The sequence below is a fragment of the Trichomycterus rosablanca genome, chromosome 18 (genome assembly GCF_030014385.1).
Source record: "Trichomycterus rosablanca isolate fTriRos1 chromosome 18, fTriRos1.hap1, whole genome shotgun sequence".
Taxonomy (NCBI): domain Eukaryota; kingdom Metazoa; phylum Chordata; class Actinopteri; order Siluriformes; family Trichomycteridae; genus Trichomycterus; species Trichomycterus rosablanca.
In genome coordinates, this window is record NC_086005.1 from 14,136,763 (window position 1) to 14,155,610 (window position 18,848).

General features: G+C 40.9%; 1 protein-coding gene across 2 annotated transcripts in view; it reads left to right on the plus strand.

Moving 5' to 3' along the window:
* pdlim5b (PDZ and LIM domain 5b) overlaps nt 1-18,848 on the plus strand; it is a 175,659-nt gene that overhangs the window by 122,812 nt on the left and 33,999 nt on the right. The window contains exons 6-7 of one of the 2 annotated variants that reach the window (XM_063013956.1): nt 9,466-9,638; nt 9,858-9,891. In XM_063013956.1, the coding sequence (XP_062870026.1) occupies nt 9,466-9,638; nt 9,858-9,891 (207 nt within the window). The remainder of the gene's footprint in view (nt 1-9,465; nt 9,639-9,857; nt 9,892-18,848) is intronic. The other variant, XM_063013957.1, reaches the window with a different exon arrangement.

Consider the following 18,848-nt stretch of genomic DNA (forward strand, 5'->3'; position numbering starts at 1 on the left):
GGTTTTTGTTTCGTGGTGCTGTTTTTGTACACAGTGTATTATGAGTGCATATATCAGTTTATGCTATTTTCTAGACCTAACTGGTTTAATTTTCTAGCCACTCAGCTTATTAAGTAGCTCAGTTGCTGCAATCAGATAATCACAGTGTTGGTGTTTGGTGGGTTTTGCTTTGGAATTGGGGGTAGGGTGGAACCAGGAGCTTAGCATTCTCTAAATCTGTTCTCAGAGCAGATACTTACCTTACTGTCTGGGGTTCAATGCTAATTCCACAAACATTAATTGGGTTTAAGGCTAAGCACTCAACCCTAATCAATGATAACAATGTGTGAGTAAGTTAAAAGATATATAATTAATGGATTTAATTATGCTACTGGCAGGGCTCTCATGAGAATAAGAATCTCAGACTTCAACCACTTTATCGGGACCTTAATGAGCTGGGTAAGGTGCTGGGGGGCAAGGGTGTAAAGGCTACAAGTTAGAACGTTCAACCAGTAATACCAAGAATGGCAAGTAGATTATATGTACTATGATATTGGGGATAGGGGGTGTGGTGCCCTATCCTCCCCCTGGGATTTCCACCCCTGCTGGAAGCACAGAAAACCTGAAACTCAAGTCCAAGAGAGGCTTTATTATTTCTGCTATATATACAAGTACATACTGAAATGAAACAACGTTCCTCCAGGACCAGGGTGCAACATAGAACAAAAAGTTCAAGACAATACAATACACAGTGCAGATAAACAACAGTACAATACATGCAAAAGGCATTTCTAATCTAAAAGTAGTTAAGGGAGACAAGAGTAGAGACAAGAGTAGTGTTGGCCAGTACATGGTACTGAGTAAATAATAGGTGAGGTAAAAACATATTCTGATATACAGTTAGCAGCGTAGGGTCTTTATAACAGCAGAGATATACACCGATCAGCCATAACATTAAAACCACCTCCTGGTTTCTACACTCACTGTCCATTTTATCAGCTCCACTTACCATATAGAAGTACAGTACTTTGAAGTTCTACAATTATTGACTGTAGTCCATCTGCTTTCATCCTGTTCTTCAATGGTCAGGACCCCCACAGGACCACCACAGAGCAGGTATTATTTAGGTGGTGGATGATTCTCAGCACTGCAGTGACACTGACATGGTGGTGGTGTGTTAGTGTGTGTTTTGCTGGTATGAGTGGAACAGACACAGCAGCGCTGCTGGAGTTTTTAAATATCGTGTCCACTCACTGTCCACTCTATTAGACACTCCTACCTAGTTGGTCCACCTTGTAGATGTAAAATCAGAGACGATCGCTCATCTATTGCTGCTGTTTGAGTTGGTCATCTTCTAGACCTTCATCAGTGGTCAAAGGACGATGCCCACAGGGCGCTGTTGGCTGGATATTTTTGGTTGGTGGACTATTCTCAGTCCAGCAGTGACAGTGAGGTGTTTAAAAACTCTTATCAACTCATACCAGCACAACACACACTAACACACCACCACCATGTCAGTGTCACTGCAGTGCTGAGAATGATCCACCACCCAAATAATACCTACTCTGTAGTGGTCCTGTGGGGGTCCTGACCATTGAAGAATAGCATGAAAGGGGGCTAACAATGTATGTAGAGAAACAGATGGACTACAGTCAGTAATTGTAGAACTACAAAGTGCTTCTATATGGTAAGTGGAGCTGATAAATGGTCAGTGAGTGTAGAAGCATGGAGGTGGTTTTAATGTTATGGCTGATTGGTGTTGTGTCAATGTAAAATAAAATAAAATAAAGTCCGTAATACCCTCATAACTCTTCTGTTTGGATCCAGTGCATGAGTGGAATTAGCCAGCAGATCATTCGGCACATTTGAGCAGATCAAACATCCGCCTCAGTGTGTTTACTGGAAACCGGTATATAATCATGTGTGCGATAGAGGCACGCTGACGTGTTGACTAGGTGTGGTGTTGCTGCACCTGTCCTCTTCTTCCTGTCCAGTCTCGAGAGACCTTGATTTGTCCCGTTCTCCACACAAAACATCATCTCTGACTGGCAAACATGGGTGTGATAAATCGTCGGCCCACACCACGGTGTCCTGTCCATAACCGCCCATGGCTCGTTTCTCTCACCGCTTCGTAGAAGGCACAGCGGGGACGTGGTTAGTTGTTCTTCGGCCTGCATCTTCTCATCCGTTGAGGAGCCTGTAACTTTTCCTCCCACCGCCTTCCAGCTGGTTTTACAGAGCCGTCCAATTAGTGTCCAGGGAGGAGTCATCGCGCTGATGTTCGACTCGTGCAGCCCGACGCATTAAAGTGATTAATCACAGATGTTCCTCAAGGTGCTTTGTAGTGAATGGAACGACAGGAGGCTCCGTTGCTGTTTTGCTTCGCGTTGTCATTAGCAATTTAGGTTTCGAACAATACGCTTTTGATTCCTGCCAAAAAATATGTGAAGGTCTGATTTGAGTTAAGGGATTAGTAAAACATCTCTTTGTTCTTTTGTGAGATCCTGGAACATCCTGTTTGCTTGGTTAAGTGAAGTAGAAGCATGTGTGTGAGTGTATTAACTAAAATCGCTCCATGTTCACTCTCTGCTACTTAATTTATCTCCTTCATGTCTCTCTATTTTTTTTCCTCTTCTTTTCCTACAGGTGGAGCCAATCACAAAGTCAGTGTTATGGTACCTTTGTGCATGTGTGTGTGTGTATCACTCAGACCTGCACGATTTCACCCTGGTTTACCCCAAAAGCATGAACGTAGAGTCCAGAATTATTGTCACTCTTGGTAAAGATGGGCAAACGGGGTTTCTTGATGCTCTACTCATTGCTGTTCACTGCTTGCAAGTACAGGTCATTGAGCTGTTTCATGTTAAAAGGTTGGTGGGGTGTGTGCAATACAGAGGCTCTATGGATGTTTACTTTTTTCCGAAGTACGTAAAGTTTTTTATAACAGAGGCCCTTAAATCAGACTAATAATTGGCTAAGTCCAATTTCCCTGAGCATTTAACATGTTGACTGATGGGTCTGAGGTTTGTCGTCTTGGCTGAGCACCAGTTCTTGAACTTGTGCTGTGCTGTTGCACATATGCATGCTTTTCGGTCGGCAGTTTATAACCTTTAAGCAGTGGGTGGCTCAGTGGGTAGCACTGTCGCCTCACAGCAAGAAGGTCCTGGGTTCATTTCCCAGGTGGAGCGGTCCAGGTCCTTTCTGTGCGGAGTTGGCATGCTCTCTCCGCGTCTGTGTGGGTTTCCTCCTGGAGCTCCGGTTTCCTCCTACAATCCAGAGACATGCAGGTAAGGTAATTGGAGATACAAAATTGTCCATAAATGTGTTTGACATTAAAAGACTTGGGCTGGGCGGCTCAGGTGGTGCAGCGGTAAAAACACGCTAGCACACCAGAGCTGGGATTTGGAATACATCGAATCGAATCTCGGCTCTGCCATCTGGCTGGGCGGTTGCATGAACAATGATTGGCTGTTGTTCATCGGGTAGGATAAGCCAGATAGGGACTCCTCATAACTGCTGGCTGGTTGATGGTGTCTGCACAGAGTCGAGGGATAATGCTGATCAGGGTGTGGCTCTCCGTACACAAAGCTGATCCGCATATGAGCCCGTCTCATGCAGGTGAAAAGATGCAGTCGGTTACTGCACATGTATCGGAGAGGATGTGTGTCTTGCTCTTCTCAATCAGGGCGGGGGTCAACACCAGTAAAGAGGAAGCATAATGCAATTGGGTAGAAATCGGATGTGGTAAATATCTGGAGAAAGGGGAAGAAAATGCACTCGTCTTGCGTAACGAGTAACTACCTGTCCTGTCATGAATGTAACCAAAGTGTGTAAAACATTTAAGTTTAAGTCCTAATAAATAAATTCATTTTTTTAATGTATTTTCTCCCCTTTTTATGCATTTTTAGCGCGTCCAATTGCCTGATTGCGTCATGCTTCCTCTCCACCAATGCCGATTCCTGCTCTGATTGAGGAGAACGAAGCTATCCCACGCCCCCTCCGACACGAAGGCATCATGCCTTATGCATTTTATCACCTGCACTTTGACGAGTGCAGTGCAGTGCAGTGCAGCCCAGCGTTGTGTATGGAGAGGACACACCCTGAGAGCACTCTTTTCTCATGTCTGTGAGGTCGTAATTGCACCAGTCATGGGAGAGAGACCCCATCCGGCTTAATCCCGCCCATATCCGAACAACAAGCCAATCGTTGTTCGTGTGGCCACTCAGCCTCAGCCGGTAGGCAGAGCTGAGATTCGATACGTTGTATTTGAGATCCCAGCTGTTGTTCCAGCGTGTGTTTTTACCGCTGCGCCACCTGAGCGGCAATAAATAAATTCTTAGTAGTAAAAACTTTTATCTTGTGTTACAGTATTAAATTTAATGTTAAATTACCTTGTTAAATTTCAATAAAATTACCGTGTTGTGTCCAACAATGAAAGAATATTGAAAGTTGATTTTAATGCAGTACATACAGTAATGCATTTATTACAATCTTTCACCCACCTTAACAGGGGTGCAAATGATTCAGAAGTGGACTAGACTAGTGATGGGTCGTTCGCGAACGATCCGATTCTATTGAACGGCCCTTTAAAATGAACGAAAGGAACAGAGTCGCGCCTCTGGGAGCCGTTATATATATTTATTTCTATTTGTGCGCAGTTCTTATCGGCAGTAATCCACCCATTCGGCTTAGCAGAAACAAACACAGGCACATCTCTGCACAAGAGAGGATTTAGGATGTAGTTTTTTCTCTATCAAGTATTACCGAGCGGACCTTCAAAAGTCAAAGAACTAGTTTTTTTTAATGCAAACTTGCCCTAAATGCAAATTTTTGTAAATTTTACTAAATAGTTTTGGGTTTCTAATGTGTTTTATGCTTAAAATATAAGCCCAGTTTGGCTACAAGTTATACAACAGATGATTTATTGCAATTATTTTAAACTATTTTTGTTATTAAAATATACTTGTTGTCAATTTGTATACTTTTGACAACAATCTTTTTTTCTCATTTAAGTGTTGTTTGAATTAGGCCTACATTTAAGGCAAGGTAGCAAAATTTGCATGATCGTTCATCATTGATATTAATATCGGGGGTGTCTTATAGTTACCCAGTAGCGCCTCTCGCTGCCTGAAAAAAAGAACGAATAGCCATTTTTTTAATCGGCTCTTTAAAAGGAACGGAGCCAAAAGATCCGGCTCCCTTCAAAGATCCATAATTCCCATCACTAGACTAGACTATGCATCCTTTATCCTTGCATTTCTTCATTTATTTCACTCCATTCCTGTGTTTGCTCCACATTTGCCTGCATCATAGCGTCCCTGCTAATCATAGCATGCCATAGTACCAGCATCTGTGTCAGCATCTGCGGCTGTGTGTGTGTGTGTGTGTTTTTTTTACAAGGCCTGCTATTAATTACAGTCACAATGTGTGTTAGCGTGGATATTAATAGCGGAGCTGTTGAAAACTCTGACATTTTGTACACACACAGTTTGTACACACACTCACACACAGTACACACAGTGTAACAGGAAAGATTGATGGGAACAATCTAGAAGTCGTTTATCATAGGCTGTGGAATGAGTGATAATGAATGTGGTGCTGCCATCTTGTGGTCAGAGTGAGTTTGTCACTTTCCCGCCAAAGTGTAGTTGTTGTTTTTGAAAGGCGCTAAGAGGTTAGCTTCAGGCTAACGGTCTTTTTATTTTTATATAAGAAGACGACTAGAGTGTATCCTTGTATAAAAATGATTCATAGTGAATATACAAAAAAATGAATACAGACAGTTTTCCATGTCAAAAACAGTAAAGCAATGTAGGTAGGTGTCAAAAATGTGTTTATTTTTTCCTTTGGCACCAGAGCTACTTGGCTAATGTAGTGAAGATGTAATGGAACTTACAGTCTGTTCCATCAATATAACCATGTCAAGTTCTTACTGCCGAAGTTAAGTTAAGTTAAGTCCAATTCCCCTGAACATTTAACATGTTGACTGATGGGTCTAGGGTTGCCAACTTTCAGAACTGGAAATAAGGAACACCCTGGGTTGGTGGGTTAGAATAGGGTGGGGGTGAAAATGAAAAATATAACGGGTCTTACACCGTCATAGGAACATTATCAAAATGTTTTATTTAGGCTGTTTAACGTATATTATTTTCATTCTTTATTATAATAAATCAGAACCATATTTTAAGCAAAACAACATGCATAAAGAACATCATGTAACATTTTTTCTCAATAGTGCAAACAACATAATCCATAATCCAGCTTCACACTGACATGCAGCCCCGGTTCTGTACTGCGTTGCTTAGGGGGGCAGTGAGAAAATCTGGGAGGGGGGGCAATGCCCACCCCAGCGCCCCATAGCGCCGGCCCTGCTTGTGTTACTTTAGTTTCGCCCTAAGCCGGATTCGAACCTAGGGCGGATAAACATGTGCGATGCGCTCTGCCCACTGCGCTACTCAAACAGCGGAGTAATAAACAGGTTGTTACACTGATATACCTGCGCACACACGGCGTTACTATGACTAAAAGTGAATATTACTTAAAATAATAACCAAACGCTTTCTAATTCCCACGGTAGCAGCAGTTTCCTTCTGTTTCATTCTGTTTCATACATATCGTCCTGTCTCTGTCTAATCTGCAGCATTTCTCTCCCAAAATACGGAACAAAGCGAATCCCGTATCAGTTCAATACGGAACACGACGTTTAGTTTCCAAATAAGGAACAATTCCGTATTTTACGGGATGGTTGGCAACCCTAGATGGGTCTGAGGTTTGTTCTCTTGGCTGAGCACCAGTTCTTAAACTTAGGCTATGCTGTTATAGATATGCATGCTTTTCGGTTGGCTTTTTGTAGCTCCCAGTTTAAGTCGTCTTTTTTCCAGTTTTTCTCCAATAATTCAGCAAGTAATCTCATACAGTTTATAACCTTTAAGCAGTGGGTGGCTCAGTGGGTAGCACTGTCGTCTCACAGCAAGAAGGTCCTGGGTTCTATTCCCAGGTGGGGCGGTCTAGGTCCTTTCTGTGTGGAGTTTGCATCTTCTCCCTGTGTCTGCGTGGGTTTCCTCCGGGAGCTCCGGTTTCCTCTTCTATATTCGTATTAGTATTACCTATACTATTCAATAAGTGCACGGTGGCTCAGTGGGTAGCACTGTTGCCTCACAGCAAGAAGGTCCCGGGTTCCATCCCCAGGTGGGGCGGTCCGGGTCCTTTCTGTGTGGAGTTTGCATGTTCTCCCTGTGTCTGCATGAGTTTCTTCTGGGAACTCTGGTTTCCTCCTACAGTCCAAAGACATGCAAGTGAGGTGAATTGGAGATACAAAATTGTCTATGACTGTGTTAGACATCAAACTTGTAAACTGATTAATCTTGTGTAACAAGTAACTACCTAATGTAACCAAAGTGTGTAAAACATGACGTTAAAATCCTAATAAGTAAATAAATAAATACAGTGGTACCTTGTAACTCAACGTCTCCTAAACTCAAAATCTTTGAAACTCAGCACCCTTCGTCAAGAAATTTGTACTTTTAAACTCAACATTTTCTTTAAACTCAGTGTGTGTGCAACTGCTGCTTTGTTCAGCGTTCAGCTTGAGTGGTAGCATCATCAAAGTAAAGCATCATCAAAGTGCGAGAACGAGACAAATCTGCATTTGTGTGGAATAAGCGTCAGGTCCACTCTGAAAGCTCCACATGTATCTGTGTTTAGCTGGATTTTCCTCCTGTTTCACTTTTAAACTTTTGTTATAGCTCGGGGTGCTGAGAAATTGTAAGAATCTGCATTTCAGAGAGAATCTAAAATGCTTTTGTTATAACAAGCTAAATGTGATATTGTATTAAAAGAACGACATAAAACACTAAAATTAAGAAGCATAAGAAATCAATGTAGAAGTTACGGTAAAGAGCAGGTTTTATTGTATTTTTATGTTCATTTTTTAACTGTTTTTCAATTGTATTTCAGTGTTTTTTATATAATATTTGTGATATTTTCAGTGTATAAGTGTCAAAAACAACCCCATTATTTTACATTAGCTTAAAATATATGCAGTTCCATGGGACCATGGAACGCATTAACAGGTTTTCCATACATCCTTACCTTAAAACTCACCTTACCTTAAAAATACCTTAAAACTCAACGCCTTTTAAACTCAGCGCCACTCCCAGAACCAATTAACGTTGAGTTTCAAGGTACCACTGTTACTAGACTTATTTAAGTGGCCACTTAGACGTCACAGAGTGAACACTTTTTCTACACACTGTTTGTCTTGGCTGTTCAAGCTCAGATAAATGAAGGGAAAAGCCTGTACATGTTTTTGATAAACTGTTCCATAAAGAAGACTAACTTGAATCTAAAAACCATTTTTTTTTACTTCATCTGTTTGTATGTCCCTGTTTTCTGTCCACAGTGGGCCTCATAGTATTCTGAAGTAAGTGATTCCCCAAACAGCTACAATTCCTTCATAAAAAATAACTGCTCTTCTGGTCTTACTTTCATTTAATTCCTGCTTTTCTTCTTTCCTCCTTCTGTCACTGATTTGTTAATGTCATTGTTCACAGAAAGACCCCTCCTAGGTGAGAGAATTCTATTCAATGTTGATGTTTTTGTGTGCTTATATGTCAGATTATTCATTTGAAGAAATGCTGCTATTTAAATGTTTACATCCTCAATATGAATAGTATTTAACGTGTAATATTTAGATGTTAGTCTTTAATATCTGAATATAAAATGAGTAGTTTTGTTAAGAAATAAAGTAAAAACAGGTGAGGTTGGCTAACTGTGCCTTTGGCAATAAATTCTGTTGTATAATAGGATTTCTTTGTATAAATTAAATATGTGGTGCATTGTTGCACTATTGCACTATTAATGCTTGGTCTTCAGCCTATATTATGGCAGGGTTTGGGATAAAAGGTGGCAAAAGGTAACTGAAACATCTGATAACACCATTGCGCCAAGCACATTGGCACTGGTAGCCTAGTGGATAAGGTACCTGGATTAGTAATTGGAATGTCACTGTTTCAAGCCCAGATTACCACTTTTGGGCCTCTGAACAGGGCCCTTAACCTTGAATTGCTTAGATTGTATACTGTTACATTTGTATGGCATCTGTTATGTGCTGCTAAGTGCCAGAACATTTTTGGCACCCCTGTTAGGTTTGGCAATGTTAACACTGACAGTGGACAGTGGTCCACTGACAAAAGATAGAAATCATTAGACCTGCTGGAGAGACTTATATGATATTTTCCTTTTTCTGGAGCTTAACAAGCATCTTGGGTTTTTATTTTTACTTAGTAAGCTCTAAAAGCACTTGGTTTAATCCATATTTAATACATTACTGTCAAAACAACCATTTCTGTGACCCTGCTCATATTCTTACTTTCAGTTTGGACAGTAATCAAGCATATAACAGGATTATTATGTAATTAATATATACAAAAATGAGTAATTGTATGTTGTTCTGACGATTGATGGAATCATTTTGCATTTTTTCAGAGTACCCAGAAAGCCCGTCATTGACACAGAGCTGGTGGTGAACCATGCCTCTCACATGAGCGACGCTAGTAAAAAGCGATTGATCGAGGACACAGAAGACTGGCGTCCTCGCACCGGAACCTCACAGTCACGCTCCTTCCGCATCCTGGCACAGATCACAGGCACAGAGAACGGTCAGTTTTAACCCACCTGATAACAAGTAACCAGGTTTCTCCCTGCTGAGGCGTTTCAAAGCTATAACACTGGCATCATGTTCTGTGATTTGTGTCTCTTGAGATTGTATGAATAGAGAATAGCATTTTTCACAAAACAACAGGCTTTGTGTTTGACACTGGATGTGTGTTTTCTTTGTAGCATTGCTCATTTCATTCTGTTTCTCTTTTTCTCTGCAGCAGAGCAAGCCCGTGAGAGCAGCCCCGGAAAGAAGTAAGTACTGCTGCATTATTCTAGTCATTTCATCGATTTGGAGCAGTTTGGGATGCTGAGAGGTGCACTGTGTGCCTGCTGTTATCAGTACGGTTTTGAATGTTGTGTTTGCTGTACACCCCTTCCCTTCAGCATGTTGTTTTATTCAGGCTCTCTGTTACCCTGTTTTCATCAGCAACAGTGCCGAATGATTCCCACTGTTCCAGACTCCTCTGTAAAAATTATTAATCCAGGCACTTTACCACCAACCTGGCACATTTATCTGAAGGATGGTAGAGTGGGCTGTTTCCAATCCACATGCTACACACTAAATAGTTTGCAAAATAACCAAAAACAAATGAACGACTAGGGTGGCTTTTTATTATCATTATATTTATGCATTTTTTCTTTTTGTCTCATAATCATGTCGTCCCCAGTAATCCAGTTATATCTCCTCTTTTGCTGCAAACCCCTAATCTGACAGAGGAGAGCTGTGCCTAACACATGCCCCCCTCAAAATAGGGCCTCTTGGGCCATTTGCTCTTCCAGGGTGATTCCCTTGTAAGACATTAAAGGATAGAAGTATACTGGCATCCCACACCAGCGGAACACCAGACTGGACCAAGCCTGCTTTTACTGTCAAAGAAAAAGAGTAGGTTGCCAAACGGTGGAGCTGGTAAGTCTGTAAGGGAAATACCGGGATAAATAAAAACACTCCCACATGGAGTGCATTAGCACTCAGCGAAGTGGAGGTGACTTGTAAGAGGAACTGGGGGCCTCACAGCAAGAAGGTTCTGGGTTCGATCCCCAAGTGGGGCGGTCCGGGTCCTTTATGTGTAGAGTTTGCATGTTCTCCCTGTGTCCGTGTGGGTTTCCTCCGGGTTCTCTGGTTTCCTCCCACAGTCCAAAGACATGCAAGTGAGGTGAATTGGAGATACTAAATTGTCCATGACTGTGTTCGATATAACCTCGTGAACTGAAGAACCTTGTGTGATCAGTAGCTACCGTTCCTGTCATGAATGTAACCAAAGTGTAAAAATATGACATTAAAATCCTAATAAACAAACAAACAAGAGGAACTGACATGTCAATCATCTACGCCTCCATACCCCATCTACCAGCCAAATTTGGCAAGTCAGAAGGACATTATTCTACAATCCAACTACACTGTTCTCCATGGCTGGTGGGCGTGCCACAAATGGCTTAACTTGTCAGTATTCCATGTGTTAGCAGTAAACTTTATTAAAGCTGGGGGAGTATTAGGAGTGATTCGGTATATAAATTATATTTTTACAACAGCTAGCTAGTTAGCTAAGTACAACTACAGCATAACTAACATTAGACATCTTTTTTTAGCTATAATTAGATACTACTAAGAAGTAAAAAGTTATTCAAGCTGACACTTTAAAGTAATCACAAACGGATAAAAAGCTTTATACTGAACTAACTGAAATATTAACAGATTTTGCTAGCACACCAGCTCTGAGATTCTGAGCTTCCGGGTTCGAATCTCAGCTCGGCTGGGCGGCCTCTAGCAGGCACAATTGGCTAGTGCCTGCAACAGACAAAATTGGCCTCCAGTCTGCTGGGTGGGAAAGACCGGACTAAGGGGTAGGGTTATCATGTGCACATGTCGGAGGGATTGTGTGTCAGGTGAATATACACCCTCATTGGGCGCCGCCAGGGTCTCCAGCAGTGGATTGGCTACTCTAAATTGGGGTTAAATACATAAAAAAGACTTTGTTAGTTCTGTACAGACTATTTTAGGCATATGAAAGTGCAAAATGGTTTCACATGAAGCACTGGCGTGTCCTGTTCTGTTTTTTTTTGGGTGTGGCGATCCAATCAACATGTAACAAATATAGTTAACAGGCAATATGTAGACCTCAGCAGGATAAATCAGTTCAGTGTTGACAGGACTGAAACCCATCCTCATTTATTTATCTGAGTTTATCTGCTGACCAGACAGGAATGCAAACCAACCTGGAATGCAATCCCTTTAGAGGCATTATGGGTAAATAATTGGGATTGTGGGCAATCAGGGAGCTCTAAACAATCCTGGCCCCTGCATGGCAATGGAAACCATTGTGTGTGTGTCTGAATGCCAAAATCTCATAAAGAAGGCTGACTAACGTCTCGCCTGCTCATGGAAACTGTTGTGGCTTTAATTGCTGTGACGAGCTAATGGAACTGAGAATGAATCCATGTCCTGTATGTGTGGATCCCATGCTGTGCTGAATGTCGAAGTTGTTAGTACCACTAATGCTTGCTCTGTGTGCTGGCATGCTCAGATCAGATTTGTTTTATAATATTGAAGTAACCGTAATGTTCCTCCCTCTGCTTTATTGTCTTTACTTCTCATCTCTGGCACATCAGGGTGAACAAAGTCGATCCTGAGGTTATGCGGCCTAAGTACAACAAGCTCCGGGACTGGCATCATGGGGTCTCAGCCCGGGTGCTGAATGTTCAGTAGTGTCTGATGCCTCCTCCTGTTCCTGTCTATCACACCTACACTGTCACAGCGCATCAGTTCCCAAACTTAGGTTCATGGTTGCATTGATTGGCAGTTACCAGTTGTTGGAGTGTTGAGTTTTTTTCTTAATTTATGTGTGAAAGGGTGGTTAAAGAATGTGTTGTGGGTGAGAGATGCAGTGTTTCAGGTTCTCTTAAGAAAAGAAAGTAAGTACTTTACTGTCTGTTTTGTTGCGTTAGTTACACACAGCGTGTAATTTCTAAATAATAAAAGAAAAAGAGAAAAAGATGTGTCACTGATCGGGGTTTACTACTCTAGTTTTGTATGAGCTTGAGACAAAAAGAAATACAAACGGTTTCTTATTTGTTTAGCATCATGCAAACAGCAGAAATCATGCAGGTAATCAAGTAGTTGTTAACAAATGTCAGTTAGACTTGCTTATGTGGTTTCTGACACTGTTTTACACTGGACAAAAGAAGGTTAAAAAGAAAAACAGAAGCGGATTGAGGTTTTAAAGCTTTTTTTCTTATAAGAATAGCATCTTTATTCATAACACTGGATTTTAATCTAAAACTGATGAAATATACACTACATGGTCAAAAGTATTGCAACTCTTATTATTTAAAGAAATGACACCGATCACCTCCTTGTTTCTACACTCACTGTCCATTTTATTAGCTCCACTTATCATATAGAAGCACTTTGTAGTTCTACAATTACTGACTGTAGTCCATCTGTTTCTTTACATACTTTTTTAACCTGCTTTCACCCTGTTCTTCAATGGTCAGGACCACCACAGAGCAGGTATTATTTAGGAGGTGAATCATTCTCAGCACTGCAGTGAAAATGTCCTGACCATTGAAGGACAGCATGAAAACTACAAAGTGCTTCTATATGGTAAGTGGAGCTGATAAAATGGACAGTGAGTGTAGAAACATATATACACACACCACATCATAGATTATAGAAATGTAGTTAAAGTTTATGTAAGGAGCAGTCAAGTAGCATAGTGGCCTATTACTCTAGCCCTCCACCATTGAGACCCAGTAGTATTCACAGTTGGTCGTGTCTGAGTGATAAAAGGCCATATTGCAATATTGCTGCTCCCACCTAGTGGTGATGAGAGACAATAACACCCGAAGAGTTTTGGAAATGTAATTGCTCTTGTAGCGATCTCTAATTATTTATTCTTTCTGTGAAGCCCGGCAATAAATGACGCACGGACTGGTACCGGTCCGCAGCCCGGTGGTTGGGGACCACTGCTCTATTATAACTTGTTTCTTACATAGGTTTATTAAAAATACAGATTTTCTTATCCTTTCTAAATGGTGAATACCACATCTATTGGAAAAAAAACACAGTATTCAAGTATTCACAGTGAATAAATCTGGAAATCATTTTTACATTGTTGTGTGGATGAGGAGAATGTAGCTTATTAGAAAAACCAACAAACTCCTAGTTCAATAACATGCATGGATCATTAACTTTTGGTACATGGATTAAAACATTAGTGTGGCCAAAACAAACAGCAGCAGCAGTAGCAGTAAAAACATACTTAAAATGTTGCTATTGACTAGACCCTAGACATGCCGGTTAAACTGTGCTGAACTGGTTAAGTAACCCATATTTGTTGGCTACATTGACCAAAGAAGAATTAGCAAACAAACAGCAAACTATAGACACAAACATGTCCTGGCTGATCATTCACATGTGTGTTAAAGTTGGCCTGACCCTAACTTTCAAAATGTTTGGTTTACTTTAGTTCTCTGTATTTCTCCCCTCTGATCTGCTTTCAGCTCTGAATGTTCTATAACTCTTGTTTCCTGCTTCTGTGCTTCTATGACTTCTGTTTTTGATTTGATCTGTCATATAAATGTTCCAATAAAACATTCTTCTGTCAGTCTGCCTGACTCTCTTGTGCTCTCTTTTTCTGTTTCTTATTTCATTTTCTGCTTTATCTGTAGTTCACACTTCCACAAATTAGGTCATTTTTGATCTTCGGAAGATATAATTTATATCCTTTTTAAACAGGTGCTTTTACCCATTAATGTACTGGTAATAAACCAACAAGGGATCCAGAGTAGGTTGGTTATTTCCAGATTAGGGGAGGCACGGTGGTTTGGTGGGTTGCACTGTCGCCTCACAGCAAGAAGGTCCTGAGTTTGGGTCTCTTCTGTGTGTAGTTCACATGTTCTTCCTGTGTCTGCATGGGTTTCCTCCGGGAGCTCTGGTTTCCTCTCACAGTCTGAAGACGTGCAATTGAGGTAATTTGGAGATACAGAATTGTCCATGACTGTGAACTTGAAATGATGAATATTGAGTAGCCAGTAATTACCTGTTTTTATCATGAATGGAACCAAAGTGTATAAAACATGACATTAAAATCCTTATAAATAAATAATAAATTAATATTTCCAGATGCAGGACCTAGAACGTTTTGGACTTGCAGAAACAGTACATTTTACAGTAAATTACAAGGAACTCCAACTGCTCTTGCACAACAGAATTAGGACAATGACAGTAAATACAGCGTAGATAAATGAATAAACTGGGGTGCTTACATGTAAAAGCAGTCTAATGCAGGGGTTTTTAACCTTTTTGGACATGCGCCCCCTTCCGTGTGCCGACCTCGAACTTGCTCCCCCTAACCCAAACCGCTGCACCCCCCACCCTGCCCTCTTGACAAGCTAAAATAAGATGAATAATGTTGTGCACATTGTACATACGCTGCAATTTTGCTGATTTAAATATTTACTTCAAAAAGATAATACAGCCCTATTTTATTCAGTGCAACCGAATGAATCTGATTTGGCTACCACTCTGTGGTAAGCCAGTTTAATTCAGCCTCCCAGCTGTAAAGAAAGCAGGTCACACAAAATGTTCCAGGAGCTGTTGTTTATTTAAAACCACAGCATTCATTAATAACAGTAAATACTGAGAGATGACTGAGAAGAGAAACGCTTCACTTTGTCCAAATCGACTCCTGAATCACTTAAAGCGATATTGTGAACAGAGCATCTCCCACTATACACCTCTTCTAAAGACACACACACACATGTCCTATAACGGCAGTCATTGTTTTAGTCACCGATTTATCCCGACTGTTAACCGTATTACTCAGACTAAACTGGATAACATTAAACGTGCGTAGTCAGCGAGACTAATCAAATATATCTCCAGTGGGTAAAAAAAATGAATTGCTTTAGTTTTAGTAAAAAAAAATCTTGGGGGTCGGGGGGTGTGCCCCACAGGTTGAAAACCCCTGGTCTAATGCACAAATCCACCACTGCAGAGACCCAGGTTAAAGTCTCAGCAGTCTCAGGTCAGCTCTCGACAGGCACAGTTGGCCATGCCTGAGAAAGAATGAATGCCTCAGAATTCGTCTTATTGGCAAGAACAGCAGAGGAATACAGAGCATAGTGTTTATTCATGTGTTAAAGCTCTCAATTACTAAGGAAATGTAAAATATATAAAGAAAAACTACATTGGAGGAAAAACTATAGATAATTTGATTAAAAGTGTAAGAGCTCAAGTATTTGAAATGATTTAAAACTTCCACTAAATACTAGGGCTGTCGAAGTTAACGCGATAATAACGCATTAACGCAATCTCAATTTAACGCGATTATAAAAATTAGTGCCGTTAACGCAAATTCTAGTTAATGTTGAGACTTGACTGGTAGAACAAACGTTTTAATGTCGGACTTGCCACCGTTTTTTATTTGCGGTTTGTTAACATAATGTAACCGAGCGTGGTAGTGTCGTAGTAATGCACTTGCATAATAAAGAAGCTGCCAGTCCTCCATTCACGTAACGCTAGGACGGACACTTCAAAATCCTCCTTTTGGAGTGAACTGGTTTCATTTTTGATCAATATTATTTACCATTGGCTCAGGTACATGTCGAAACAAATGCTTTGTATTTCATTGGTTTAACAGCCTCATTTGACTCCTTATAGAGCTACCACTGGCCAATCGGAGAAGGTCCGCCCTCTAAATGCTAGTCTGTGATTGGGTGGTTGAATTTCGCCCGCCCTCTCTGTTTTGTAAACACCGCGCTACCTGAGTCAATCACTCAGCTCTCATGATCAGGAACGCGGTGAAAATGCCAAAAAGTAAACTTTTGAGGCAGCGATGAACGGACCTAAATATGAAAAGACACAACATTTAGTGAGTAAAACAGTCATTTGTTATATAATTCTTGCTTAAATTGGTCAAAAACTGTTATATGGGTTCTGGATTCATTCTGTGTGTTGCAGTAGCATGTCCCCCTGTTCCTAATAAGATGTCCGGCTTTTTGGGGTGTAATGTCCTCCTTTTTGTTACTATGAATCTGGCCACCCTAGTCTAAACACACTCAGTTCGTGTAGAAACGTCCATTAAACCACTGGATAGTATTACTGCCTAGTATGTGAGTGAATAAAACTCCCTTACAGTTTTCTCTTGTCCCAGCAGTTTTTAACATTAGTACATTTAGCATAAAATGTGTTAACCATTGTAATTGTAACATTTCACTTAAAAATCCTTGTTTTCTATAACATTTACACAGATTTTTTTAAATGCGATTAATCGCGATTAACTATATGAAATTCTGAGATTCATCGCGATTAAAAATTTTAATCGTTTGACAGCCCTACTAAATACACTTCTGTGCAAAAAATGAGGTCCTCTGTTCAACGTATTTTGTATATTTTTCTTACTTTTTTCTGCTTTCAACACAAAATATTCACTTGCTGCCTAATTTATCCCTCCGCTGCCAGGTGCCAATGTAATGAATTAATCAATGCTATTCACATTGCCAGTCAGTGCTCATAATGTTATGGCTGTTATTAAAATTCTGCAGACTACAATTCAGAGAACTGACAACACATTTCAAGTGACAGGTTCTATAACATCACCGACAGCATTCTCTGTTAGTCACTAGATCTTAACTCACTCACTTTCTTAACCGCTTATCCAATTAGGGTCGGTAGTGCTTGAGCCTATCCCAGCTTTTCAATGGGCACAAGGCACACAGTAACACCCTGGACGGGGCGCCAGTCCATCGCAGAGCTGACACACATACACACACCCATTCACCTATAGGGCAATTCAGTGTCTCCAATTAACCTGACTGCATGTTTTTGGACTGTGGAAGGAAACCGGAGCTCCCGGAGGAAACCCACGCAGAAACGGGGAGAACATGCAAACTCCGCACAGAAAGGACCCGGACCGCCTCGCCTGGGGATCGAACCGAGGACCTTCTTGCTGTGAGGCGACAGTGCTACCCACCGAGCCACCGTGTCGCCCACTAGATCTTAACATCATGGAAAATATATGGGCACAGAGCAAGGTGAAACTGGCTTGCAGGAAATTTAGGAGCAGTCAAAGATGAATAGAACAGCACTGATTCAGTATACTGCAAATGACTTGGACAGCTCGTTCAAACGACTGTGTTTTCTTAAGAAAAACAAGGGAAACGCATACAAACATGGGTAATGCATACAATACTGTGTAACATTGTCATTTATTTTGACTGGACTGGATGTTGAGTTATTACAAAAAGGCCAAGGAGTGTACACTGTTTCTGAAATGTATTGACCATCCACACACAGTCCACATTAACATAAAGGCGGGATATAAAGAATAAAAATGACTGTTTTTCCTTATTCCAGTCTCCTTTGGAAACAGACTCTGCAGTTCTTCTCTTATGCTTGACTAAATCTAGAAAGTAGCATCCCGCAGTTCTGTTATACACACCTCCTCACACTGAGAACTGAGAACTCGTCTCTGCTCCCTGGTGGGAAAAATGCTCAACATCTTCTATATTTATTTATTGTCACACTTAAATAATAAATGAGCCTCCTGCTTTGGGCTGTGCAGATCCTATCTCACTCTTTGTTTGTCTCTTTTTTTCTTTATTCTCCTCCTTGCTCCTTAGGCAATAAAGAACATAAAGAACAAAATGGAACATAAGGTGGTGGGGTAAAAGCTGTACATAATGTACTGGTCTTAGCAGGGTGTAGAGGAACCTGAGGGTGCATTATATATTAATACTCTAGGCTCTTTAATACACTTTTATTCTGGCTGGGTACAGACTGAGAGAGGCTGGCAGTACTAAAAGTAATGCGACACTGATTGTGCCCACCAGGTGGCACTGTGGTAAAGAGGGACCTGTATATGATCAAGCCCTCTGATTCTGTACCTGGACATACAGGGTAGTTGTTTGTGTGTACACTAATGGTCAGGAGCTTTAGAACAAACCCTGCTGTGTGAGCGACAAATCCTGTGAGCTGCCAATCAAGTTTAGTTTGATGCTGTTGTGGTTTTTTGGTACCAGCTCTCTTCTTGTAGGAGCTTTTGCCAGTTCCCAAGTGCATTTTGATGGTATAGGAAACCGTACTCATGCCATCTTGGCTTTTTTAAGAATTTCACTTGCCTCTCTTCTTTTGTCAGGTGCTTTTTCTTGTCATTACAATAGCAAAATATTATATCCTGAAGAGCAGTACAATCAGAGGACATTCACTT